The sequence below is a fragment of the Fusarium mangiferae genome (genome assembly GCF_900044065.1).
Source record: "Fusarium mangiferae strain MRC7560 genome assembly, contig: FMAN_scaffold005, whole genome shotgun sequence".
Lineage (NCBI taxonomy): Eukaryota > Fungi > Ascomycota > Sordariomycetes > Hypocreales > Nectriaceae > Fusarium > Fusarium mangiferae.
Window position 1 is genome coordinate 2,712,589 of NW_024573925.1, and position 11,766 is coordinate 2,724,354.

An 11,766-nucleotide genomic window follows, 5' to 3' on the forward strand; every position below is an offset into this window, starting at 1 on the left:
ATGATTCGATGGGTAATAATGTGACTTTTCCCCCATATTTCTTTTTCCAGTTCTATGCGCGCCAGTCACACGGTCTGTTAGTCTCGGTATACAGATCGAAACACAGAACCCGCCTTTCCTGATTAGGAGTCTAGACTGCAACGACATCTCACCCGGTATCAAACCTTGTAGGGGCTGAGGTCGATATGTATGATAGTGTCAATACCTTACTTCTGAAATGCATTAACTTTGTACTTGGAAGGCAAAAGTATTTGCGATCAATTCAAGGTACACGGCAATTAGCGACAGCGGGGCAGCTCAGCTTATCATTGAACGGCTGATTGGCCAATCTCAACCAGGGTCTCGTTTTTGTGGCTGTCTGACAGCAGGAAAGATATCTTTCCCCTGATGACGATGCAACCTGGCTTTCACAACGTCTCCCGAGCATCTGCAATCTGCAATCTTCAATTGTCAGGAGTTGTAAGTATAACAGACCCAACTGGCTAAGATGTGGCTTCTGGGGCTTCAAGATGGCGGCTCCTCGCTCCTCGCGCGCCTCCTCCGCTTCTCAGGCGTGATACTGGCCGCGTTACTCGCCTACGCCTTTCGAAAAGGTTATCGAGTTCGCAAGAAGTTCCAGGCCCTCAAGGATCAGGGGATCGTATGTATTCCTGTCATCACTAAATGACCTCAGTTTCTGATGCAAGAGATAGCCCATTATGAAACATTCTATGATTCTCGGTCACCTTGAAGTTGTTGGGAAACTCGTATCAACACTTCCACCTGACGCCCACGGCGATTACCTGATGCTAAAGATTCAAGAGAACTGGCGAGAACTCTTCCCTCAATGCACAAAATGCCCACCCGTTGCTTATATCGATACGTGGCCCTTCACGGCCCCGATGGTTATCTCTCTCAACGCAAATGTTTCGGCTCAGTTCACACAAGAACACTCATTACCCAAGGCTTACGAACAAAAGCATGTTCTCTATCCCCTCACAAAGAACCGAGATTTGGCCTCTATGGAGGGTGCGGAGTGGAAGGTCTGGCGTAAAAGACTGAGCCCAGCTTTCAGTATTCAAAACATTAATAGCCGTTTACCAGACATTCTTGAAGAGGTGGAGGACTTTGCCAATGTTCTCAAGAGCAAAGCAGGAAAAGACGGAGAATGGGGCGAGGTCTTCCCACTTGGAGATGCCACTGCCAACCTCACTCTCGATGTCATCATTCGCCTCTTTCTGTAAGTTCCACTGTGTCTCGGAAGATTTGCCGATGTCAAGTACTGGATACCAATAACGTCACAAAGGAACATTCGCATCCACGAGCAGTGGGGAAGAAGCTCGCCTGTTTGTGCCGCCCTCCTTGACAGCATTTCTAGGTTGTACTTCTTCGTCAATCCTGCCAACTTCATCCAATACTGCAATCCGTGGCGCCATCTCAGACTCTGGCAGAACTACAGAACTCTTGTCAAAAGCTTCACTCCTGCCCTTCAAGAACGCATGAACAAGCTTCAGCAGGATCGCACAGCGAAGGGAAAGACACTGGTCGATCTAATCGTACAGGCTCTCGAGGCCGAGAGAGCTGAACAGAAAGGAGCAGGACAGGACAGCAAGGACCAATCGAGCATGGAGCTTGACGCTGACTTCCTGGAGATGGCAATTGGGCAGATCAATACTTTCCTCTTCGCAGGTTTTGATATCACTGCGGCAACTATTGCTTGGCTTTTCCGCTTGCTCAGCGAATATCCAGATGTTTTGGCCAAATTGCGAGAGGAGCATGATACAGTCCTTGGCCCGAATGCCTGGGGTGCTGCAGATGTGATAAGGGAGAACCCGCAGTTGCTAAACCAGCTCCCTTACACACTAGCTGTACTTCGTGAATCTATGCGTTATCATACCAACGTCGGTTCAATGCGTCGTGGCGAGCCCGGGTTCTTCCTCGTGGGTCCGCCAGGCTCCGATCCTGGATTTGAGGGGAAGAAGCTGCCAACCGAGGACTTTATTGTTTGGGATGGGTCATATGCAATCCATCGTGACCCTGACATCTGGCATAGAGCCTGGGAGTTTCTTCCAGGACGATTTCTTGTCACTGATCCAGAGGATCCCTTGTACCCGCCACCCAACGGCTGGCGTTCATTCGAGGCCGGGCCACGGGTTTGCATCGGGCAGCATCTTGCCACCGTTGAGATAAAACTAGCAATGGTACTGGTAGCGAGATGCTTCGATGTAGAGTGTGCATGGGAAGAATGGGACCAGATCAAGTAAGTCTCCTGGTTTCTCAATCGCGTTTCGGGCTGCGTGACTGACCAAAGCTTTTCGTACAGTGGAACTACAAACTCTGAAAAGGCACGACCGACTGTCTGGGGTGATCGTTGCTATCAAGTTGGGACAGATTCGCCGCCACGGGTCAAGAATGGTATGCCTGTGCATGTCAGGACGCGTGGACTGTAGAGTTGAGTCGACGTTGAGAAAAGTGATAATAACTGAGCGAGCAAGAGGCTGTTGCGCATTGGAGTCGATGGGGGCTAAATCAGACTGGTAGGTATTGCTAGCAAAAGACTCAACTAAGTATCTGTGAACACAGCATCCTGGAATTGGTTATATAGGAGCGACAGTCACAACGAAGCTCTATCTCAGTTGTTATATCTTTGAAACGATCTAGTATACGATATGGTAGCATTGCTCCCTATTTGGATAGACCCCCCAGAGCAATATCTTTCCTATACACCATGTCGTCGAAAGACACGCAGCCGACACCCATATAAGCCTTGCGACGTGCCTCTTCAAGGGTATCACCGTAAGCAGCTACCGAAAAGACACGCCCTCCCGCGGTCTTCAACAAACGGTCCTCCTTACGGGTCCCAGCATGAAAGATAACCACCCCCTGGGGCGGAGAACTCAATGTAGCAACCTTTCCAGTTTTGTAATCTCCTGGGTATCCGCCAGATGCAATAACAACATTGCATGCAAAACCTGACTTAATTCTGATGCTGTCTTTCACTTGTGCGAGTGTCCCATTTGTACATGACAGCATGACCCTCGCGAGGTCAGTGTCTTCATGGATAAGAAGCATCGAGCTTTGGGTCTCTGGGTCGCCGAAGCGAACGTTGTACTCGATGACTTTAGGCCCCGATTTGGTGACCATGACTCCAGTGAACAGCAGGCCACAGAAAGGACGGCCTGGTAGGGTTATTAGCGGCCGAATTGAAACTAGGTACTATGCGTAGCTCACCCTCTTTTGCAAGAGCATCAAATGTAGGTTTCAAGATGACTTCATCAATCTTCTGTAAGACATCTGGGGTAACCATAGGCACAGGTGAGTAAACGCCCATGCCTCCAGTGTTGGGTCCCTTGTTTCCCTCCAGAATGCGCTTATGATCTTGCCCAGGCGGAAGAGAAAAGAAGGTCTTGCCGTCGCTTAAGGTCAAAATGCTAATTTCGTACCCGTCCATGTACTCTTCGATTACGACTGAGGAGCCTGCCGTAGAAAATTTGCCGTCGTTCATGATGTTGCGAAGATCTTCCAGTGCTTCTTCTGTTGTTTCGGGGAGAACCACGCCCTTACCTGCGGCAAGGCCGTCTGCCTTGATGACGATGGGGTGGGGTTTGTCGGTGAAAACATGGCGCACGTATGCACTGGCAGCCTCGAGGTTGTCAAAACTTCGGTGGTAGGCAGTCGGAATGCCAAACCTATTCATGAACTCCTTCGCAAAGACTTTGGAGCCTTCAAGTTCTGCGGCCTCGCGCGAAGGTGCGAAGCAAGGCACGCCAACTGAAAAGAGGAAATGTAAGTTAGGTAAGGTTGATGGACAGAGATCGACAGCTGCTCCCTGACCTTTGCGAAAGAATTCTTCGATGCCATTCACCACATCGTCATCAGGCCCAACAACTACCAAACCTATACCGACTTCCTTGGCACGCTTCGCCAAATCGTGGTATTCCGAGCTGCTAACGTCTTCCAGGGAGGAAATCCCAGCTGTGTTGTTGCTGGCTTTAACCTCATGTGTGCCAGCATTGCCAGGGAATACGAAAACATGTTTGACTGATCTGGATTGACTCAGCTGCCAGGCCAAGGCATGCTCTCGGGCACCTTTCCCGATAACAAGCACCTGGAGGTCTCTTTCAGTCATTGGCTAATGTTAATAAGGCGACGTGATCTGTGATCACAGCTGATACCTAGTACCTGAGTGTCAGTTGATGGTACACGGGCGGGTGAAATCAGGCTGCAGGGAGAGGGTGAAGGCGTGAAAAGGTGTAAAAGTGATGGGATGGGAGGGTTAAGGAGGAGGAGGAGGAGGAGGAGGAGGCCGTGGTGTGAAAATGCTCAATTCCTTACTCTCAGTGCCTCCTCAAGGTTGGCCTCTGCACACGAGAACTTACATAACTCTTGATAACTGCCTACGTGCTGACCTGCTAATCAGATTTCCTTTTAAAAGGAAACCTAATGTGTTTTGGCGCCGATAAGGCCTGGATTCGCAGGCATCAACCAGAGCGGCCGTTGGCGAAAGGACCAGGACCAGCAATAGGTAAGGTACTATAGGTAGGTACGCAGCCTCAAGAAGTTAAAATTTGAGGTGAATATTAAAGTACGTCTTATCTAGGTACCTATCTACTTTATGTTTCGCTTGCTCTACTGTTTTATGTTGGGTGCTGTTGCCTCTAGCCTTTGGAAGACTTACTAGAAACTTTACATACCTAGATTATGAAAGGCGCACAAAAACTTGAGCAACAAAAACACTTCTACGTATATGTATGTCATATTTCCTTGATAAAGCTTTCATCGCGATAAGTTGTCTGTATCAGTACCTATATTAGTCCTACATTCCATGCCAGAATATGCCCTCTGAGCTTCGGCATCGAGATTATTACCAATGCTACATATACTTATTCCTCGACCATCCTGTAACTGTATTACAGGCTGACCTGGCTGTACACTCAGATAGAAACTATGGCCATGGTACATGATCATATCTTCGCTGGAGTCAATTGCAATATTCAAATAGCCAGTCAACAAGCAGACATGTTGTGAGGGCATTAGTTTTGGTAATAGTAGAGGGTGCACTTCTGTGTAACAAAAATGACGAAGCTAAGGATGCTGTCAACAGGATCATGGCTGAGCGTGCTTTCGGCGAACTGGAGAATAAATCGTCATTGAGTAGCGCCTGGCTGGTCCTGAATCGAGTGTCGTCACAATCACGAATGCAAATGTACGGAGGATGTTCCCAGTCGTCCAAGATGCACCGAGAATATATGACGGAAACCTTGGATCTGATACAGGCGGCATGGAGGTTTATATCCCATCAGACCTAGTCACTGTCGAGAAAATTCTGGAATTCCAGCAGACGATCCTAGAATCAACCATCAGGGGGCCTTGGGGGCTCAAGAACGAAGGCAAGGTGGCCCCATATTCACCCTATCAGTCATGGTCTGATAGACTCTAGATAGAGAGTCGGCTGAGTTCATCTGCACTGCAATAATGCAGACTGTCGATGGCTCAAGGCTTCTGGAATACAGCAACTGGTTTGGTGATCCTGACACAAGTCTTCTTTCCACTCCCCGAAGATGCCTCAGGTCTTGCAGATATAACGATAGCATGTGCCGAGGCGCAGCTGGAGCGCGTACACATGCAGTTCCAATAAAAGGCCTCCAGTTGATATCTGGGGGCGTATCGAGATCATCGACTTTGGAGCATTGCCGTAAGGTGTTGTCCCTGGTTCCCACCTATTTTATGTCTAAGCGTTCTCGTAGATGTGTTGGTCTTCAATGTAGGCACCTCATTAGGAGGGTTCTGGCGGTGGTTTTTGGTAGTCAATTCCACAGAAGAAGCCATCAAAGGAGCTTACAACAGCGCCCGAGAGATAATTCCAAGGGGGAAATAGCTAAGGACGAACCTCGGTCAAATTCTCTCTTTGTGGTAATAATCTGCAATTGGACTTGTAATGGTCCATAGAGAGAAAACTGAGTTTTCTACATGTCAGACTGAATGGTCGTGTTTTCAGACTCGCTCAGATACCGTCACTTAGATGGGCTACCGGAGAGCATTTTGTTGTAGGTCTCTTGAATTTTTCAGTCTTGTTTCACACTAACAGGCTTTCCAGTTGGGTTAGAGTATGTATCGGAGGAAATAGTAGATCTCGACGTTCAGATGCCACTGGAAAATGACCAAGAACTCCAAATTATTACCTTGGTTAGCTTCGGATCTCCTGCTATGAGCATTCCGGCGTTGCTATTGGATTTCCGATACGTGATCGGTGATAAGCAAGATGGTGTGGAGCTTCATCACCAAATGCTTGTCGCCCAACGAAGTTAAACGGGAATAGAGAACCATTAAGTCCGTGATGCCAATACTATAAGGCGCAGCACAGTATCAGCACATATGAGAAACAATCCACAAACCGAGCTCGAAGCTTACACAGCCTCTATTTACAAATCCTCTAGCATTGAGTCTCATCAACAATCAGATCAAAATGGCAACTCCAGTTTGGTTCATTACCGGAAGCTCCAACGGCCTTGGCCTACTTCTCAGCTTGAGAGTCTTGAAAGCAGGACACAGAGTCATTGCAACTGTCCGAGACACAGCGAGATCAGCCGATGCTGTCCGCCAAATCGAAGAAGCTGGAGGAAAGATCATCACCATTGACCTGACTGAATCCAAGGCCAGCATCACCAAGAAAGTGCAAGATGCAGAGAAGGCTTATGGGAGGGTCGACTTTTTGGTGAATAATGCTGGGTACTCCGTCTTGGGAGGCATCGAGCTCTTTACGTAAGTCAGCCCTGTATTGTTGAAACGACTGAGCGCGCACTAAAGCCTGTGGTAAGGGAGGCCGAGGCCGAACATCAGATCCAGACGAATTTATTTGGTCCTTTATACACTATTCAAGCTGCCCTCCCCGGAATGAGAAGCCAGGGCTCCGGTACTATCATCAACATTAGCAGTATCGCTGGCCAAGATGCCCAACCTAGCTGCGGACTCTACAGTGCCAGCAAGTTCGCTCTCGAAGGTCTGAGCGAGAGTTTGTCTAAGGAGGTTAAAGAGTTCGGTATCAATGTTTTGCTGGTTGAGCCCGGTGCGTTCCGTACAAATTTCCTGGAGGCCAGCATTAAGAGCAATATTTCTGGCGAAAAGGCATATCAAGGGACGTTGTTGGAAGCAACACTTCAGAGGTTTGAGAAGGCAGCTGGAAAGCAGCCTGGAGATCCCAGTAAGGCAGTGGAAATCATCTTCGAGGTGGCCACGGGCGGGGGAGCAGCAGGTCATCTAAAGGGAAAGATCCTGAGATTACCCTTGGGCCAAGATTGCTTTACTCGTCTGAATAAGAAGCTTGATTTTCTTCAGCATGATATTGAAGCAACACGAGAGGTGGGTATCACAACGGACCTAGACGGGAAGTAGACTGGCATAGGAAGCTCAAGTCACAAGGCAGTCAACCAAGATGCTACAATATGACCACCAGTTTTTATCACGAGTACATACTGTCAATTATCAGCTAGAGTCTCATTCGAGCATTCCATGGTACGTCTTAATGAAAGACAATGCATACATGCCCCATAGCATATCGGCCCAGGTTACAATACAGATGGCTTGGTTTGATGTCGTGCACAACGAACTCTTTGTCATAATGAAAGCAATTGCCAGCCAGTCCTCAAAAGCGCATTGAGTTGCAGGTTTGTCAAAACCTAAGTAGACATAAAAGAAAGCACAAAGACCGACTTAAAGGCCGGCATTGTGGAACAAGGCAAGTGTCGAGTAAACACCATGGTGTCTTTGTCCGGGAACGGCAACAATGGGCCTAGCAAGGCCAGGTTGTTAGCCCAAGGCATGTTTACAGACTGAACACTTGAAATCATGCCTCATGAAAGGGTTGAATGAACATTGTAGGCACATAACAGCGCATGGAACTGAACGAGCTTATAAGACCAGGCGACAAGCCATAGATTTCTACTGAATCCTAACTCAACACTAGCAGTGCGATCATTTTCAGTTATTGCCCATTCAACATATCAAACTGCTCTCATTAGTGAGAAATAATGTATCCCGAGAGGCCACAGTCAGTTGCAGACTTAGTTCCGCTTCCGCAGGGCAATGGCCCCAAGATAAAGGCCTTCGACTTCCAGGGCCCCCAGCAGATCGAGTTCTTAGATCATCTAGGATCAGGAATACATTCCATTGTGTTCAAAGTGAGAATCAAGGGTCAAATTTATGCTCTCAAACTTGCAAGTGTCAATTGAATTGGACAAAGTACAACCAAAGACTAACAAGGAGTAGTTCAGGTTCCCGAGCGACGAAAGCTGGGTGTCACCAGCGCACGAGGACAACTGGGATGACCCAAATGCACTCGGAGCCTTTTACCCTTATTCTGAGCCTTTCACCTGCGAATGCCGTGCATTTGGCCGACTCCAAGAGGCCGGTCACGAAGAACTGGCAGTCAAATGTTTCGGCTATATTCTGCTGGATGATGCACACGAAAACACCATGATGAATCAGTTCGCCCATCTCCCCGCCCACAAACTCAGCTTCACCTACGATGGCTATAATGATGATGACGAAGAAGAATATTACAATGATCCTAACCTTCGAGATATGAGGTCTCGTTTTCGTTGCAGCGATGGTAGCCTCCCGCCACTTCGAGGGATCGTTAAGGAGTTTGGAGTGAGCAAAGACTTGGATCACAAAAGCGCCAAAAGGATCCTCAGAGACATCAAATATGTACAGCAACTTGGAATTACGGACCTAGATATTGCATACAGGCAGATCATCAATGGTAAGCTGTCCGATTTCAGCACATCCATCACGGTTCCTCACTTTGCCAGCAACCCAGAGTGGAATCCACATCTCACCCAACGTTGCAGATCGAAGATAGAGTTTGAGCTTTTCGTCACCTGCTACAAGGACTTTCGAGACTTTGATATAATGATACACGAATGGAACGAGGATCACAAGGACAAGCAAATCAATGTCAAAGCCCTGCCCGAAGGATACCCCCCGGAGAGCAGGCGGTTGAGAAACACTTCGGCCCAAAGGCGACTCTATACTCATGTTGATCCGAGGAACTACACAAGGTATTTTCCATATACTAACAGTCGAGGAGAGATTGTCAAGAGAGAATGCGCTCTTGGAAGGAAGCCATCCGCGTGGTATATGGAGTGCTCAGCCGCCGCAGTGCGCAGACTCAAAGAAACCAGAAAGATTGACGCCGGTCTTCATTGGCAGTACCTGAATGGGCATATCGCGCCCTTGAACTAGGGGTAGCGCTCATTTAACCAGATGCATATGAGGAAGAGTCAGAGGCTAGCGAGTTCAGACTTCGCAAAAGAAAACCTGTATTACTAGAATCATAGACTTACTTGCTATTTATTTAGCATACAGAAGGATACCCCATCAGGGTTAGAGGTATTAGACACAAGACTTTAGCTATCAAAAGACATGTGCTCCTAGGCCTTGTTTTAAAACGATTTGTTCCCAATTGCATGAGGTCTATACTTGAGTTTTCAACAACGACGTGAACAGGTGTAGGACAATATCTTAACGTAGTCTTGAGTGCTATGAGTATTTGGTCAGTTCGAGGTGACGACCTTGATATCTCACGATGTCAACAACCAGCTTGTGGTGGACGGAGCAGGTCGACGCTTGGTCACTGTCGCCCACATTATTTTTGTGTCGTATCTGCAGACGGCGAGTAAGAGTGAATCTATAGAAGTTAGCAACAGATTCTTGCCCAGTCAATATCGAGCCATACCCGGTCAGCCATCTGAAGCCACTCCTCCATACTACGAACATAAGGATCTGCACTGGCATCTGCCACAGTCTCATGTCCCCAAACGACCATCTCGTCAAACTCTGCAGTTATTTTCATGCTTCCTATTTGTTCTGGCTCTTGGTCGGCATCGAGATCCTCTATCACGTCCTCGTTGGTACTTTTGGGGTCCTTTTCGGGAGCTCTTTCGACAACAACACCTCGGCATTGTTCTGGCATTTTGACCACCTTTCCTTGAAGTTTTCTGCCTCGGAAATATGCTAGCTTTGTGCCCTCTTCTCAGACTATCAGTAAGCTCATGGCAACGGGATTCGTATCCAGGGACACAAACCATCGGTGGTAGTCGGGGTCCAAAATGTCGATGCCTGGTCAATTGACCCATCATGGTGTATACGGCATGGCAAAAGATTCGCCACAGCTTTAAATTTGTTCTCGTCGGGTGTTAATGAGAGTATTGGCTGCGACATTGTGGTAGGGTTGATTTGTTCGTTGTGAAGAGAAGGAGACGCGTCGAGACGCGTAAAGAGCTCCGAGGGTGACAGGCTTATCTTATCTCACACGCAATCAGTCAAAACGGGGTCTAGTGTGTCGGTAGGGAACATATTAGCACCTCTCTTACAACATGAACTCAGGTTGCCTTATGAATTGGAACTCTGGTCTCACTTCAGCTGGTTTAACCCGGTGAGAAATTACGACCAAACTGGGCTTCTTCTGTACAAATTAATCCCAGAATGCCAAGGTCAATGGTTGGTAGGATAGTTCCCTACCTCTGAAAATCAGGGCGTACTTCGATAAACCATGGTTATCCAATAAATAATAGTTCTTGCTCTATGGGTATCTTAAACTTTTTGGGGATGTACTTGTTTATGCCACTCCATCATTTTCTCTTCTTTTTCGATTTGACGCCTTTTTGGCCGCCTGATGCTGGTTTCGGCGCATATCGATTTGCATGGTCAACGTCAAACGCCTGCTTGTGCTTGCGAAAAAGCAACATAGTTGCTCGCGCATCCTCAATACTAGAATGTGCGCCTCCCTGTATCTCAACGCCCAGGATCTTTTGAGCGAGAACCCGTAGGGCTGGCTTTCTTCCATTTCCATATTTCTTGAACCCTGGGAATTTGGCGGTATCGCGTATGTCTTTTCCGGGGTGGCTGAGAATGAGGGCGTCTAGATCATGCTTGAGATCATGTCCAATCAATATTCGGCCTTGGAGAAGCTTGTCGATGTCTGCTTGAACTTCTTCAAATTCTCTTGCAAATCTCATCTTCTTTTGGTCAACTCCACTGACCGCTGTTCTCCAGTTTGTGACCTTCTCCTTAGGCTTCACATAAGAGTCGTAAATCTGCACACCGTGAAAATCGACGATGCTCACGCGAGCGAGAGCTGATTCATGACCACCTGGCCCCACGCCAACCATTTCGCAATCGATAGCGATGTATTTCCCAACCTCAATCCCTTCTGTGATTCCATGGTTGATTTTGTCCTTTGCTGAGGCGAGCATCATCGAATTGTCCTTTGCGCCCAGACTGTATGCCTCTGCCAGGGCTTCTGCAGACACATCATGGTCTTCGGCCCATAGTGCAAGAGATGTTGAGGTCCCAGATACTGGCTCCTCAATTTTCGAACTGTGAACGCCACCCATTGGCTTTTTGGCTGTTGTTTGAGCTGTTTTTGTTGGTCTTCTAAGCGGTTTTGGGTGCGACTTATGCACCTTGGACTTTTTAGCTGGTGGATTCGTTGGTAAGGTCTCTGATTTGCGCTTGAGAGATGGATTTGATGCAGACTCTTCCTTGAGTTTCGCCTGGAGCTTCTTCCAGTTGGAAGAAAGCGCCGCCATCTTCTCAAAAGAAGATAACGCTCGACATGGAATTTCTAGAAGAAAAATTGAACTGTTTGTACAAGTCGCAAAAAGAGCACCAGATGGAGCGGGCGGCTTTCCGAGTGATGAGTCTAACAGAGTTTATGCATTTAAGAAAGGATAGATAGGCATCGCTCTCACCGCCTTACTGATAAGAACTCCAACCCATTTTCTG

The 11,766-nt window shown here is 47.8% G+C and overlaps 6 protein-coding genes across 6 annotated transcripts; 3 read left to right on the top strand and 3 right to left on the bottom strand.

Moving 5' to 3' along the window:
* Nucleotides 1-487: 487 nt before the first annotated feature.
* On the top strand, nt 488-2,429 carry FMAN_12554 (related to sterigmatocystin biosynthesis P450 monooxygenase STCS; the record flags this gene model as incomplete). Its single annotated transcript, XM_041831458.1, has 4 exons — nt 488-640; nt 693-1,219; nt 1,286-2,239; nt 2,303-2,429. 4 exons carry the CDS (start codon nt 488-490, stop codon nt 2,427-2,429), a joined length of 1,761 nt encoding a protein of 586 aa, XP_041682019.1.
* Nucleotides 2,430-2,664: 235 nt separating this feature from the next.
* Nucleotides 2,665-4,108, bottom strand: FMAN_12553 (putative bifunctional purine biosynthetic protein; the record flags this gene model as incomplete). Its single annotated transcript, XM_041831459.1, has 3 exons — nt 2,665-3,158; nt 3,211-3,750; nt 3,814-4,108. 3 exons carry the CDS (start codon nt 4,106-4,108, stop codon nt 2,665-2,667), a joined length of 1,329 nt encoding a protein of 442 aa, XP_041682020.1.
* Nucleotides 4,109-6,445: 2,337 nt separating this feature from the next.
* FMAN_12552 (uncharacterized protein) lies at nt 6,446-7,371 on the top strand (the record flags this gene model as incomplete). Its single annotated transcript, XM_041831460.1, has 2 exons — nt 6,446-6,741; nt 6,798-7,371. The coding sequence occupies 2 exons, from the start codon at nt 6,446-6,448 to the stop codon at nt 7,369-7,371; spliced, it is 870 nt and encodes a 289-aa protein (XP_041682021.1).
* A 635-nt stretch (nt 7,372-8,006) lies between these two features.
* FMAN_12551 (uncharacterized protein) lies at nt 8,007-9,222 on the top strand (the record flags this gene model as incomplete). The annotated part of the gene is made up of 2 exons (XM_041831461.1): nt 8,007-8,198; nt 8,245-9,222. 2 exons carry the CDS (start codon nt 8,007-8,009, stop codon nt 9,220-9,222), a joined length of 1,170 nt encoding a protein of 389 aa, XP_041682022.1.
* Nucleotides 9,223-9,625: 403 nt separating this feature from the next.
* On the bottom strand, nt 9,626-10,200 carry FMAN_12550 (uncharacterized protein; the record flags this gene model as incomplete). The annotated part of the gene is made up of 3 exons (XM_041831462.1): nt 9,626-9,667; nt 9,716-10,008; nt 10,065-10,200. The coding sequence occupies 3 exons, from the start codon at nt 10,198-10,200 to the stop codon at nt 9,626-9,628; spliced, it is 471 nt and encodes a 156-aa protein (XP_041682023.1).
* Nucleotides 10,201-10,610: 410 nt separating this feature from the next.
* On the bottom strand, nt 10,611-11,570 carry FMAN_12549 (related to 3`-5` exonuclease; the record flags this gene model as incomplete). Its single annotated transcript, XM_041831463.1, has 1 exon — nt 10,611-11,570. One exon carries the CDS (start codon nt 11,568-11,570, stop codon nt 10,611-10,613), a length of 960 nt encoding a protein of 319 aa, XP_041682024.1.
* Nucleotides 11,571-11,766: the final 196 nt, after the last annotated feature.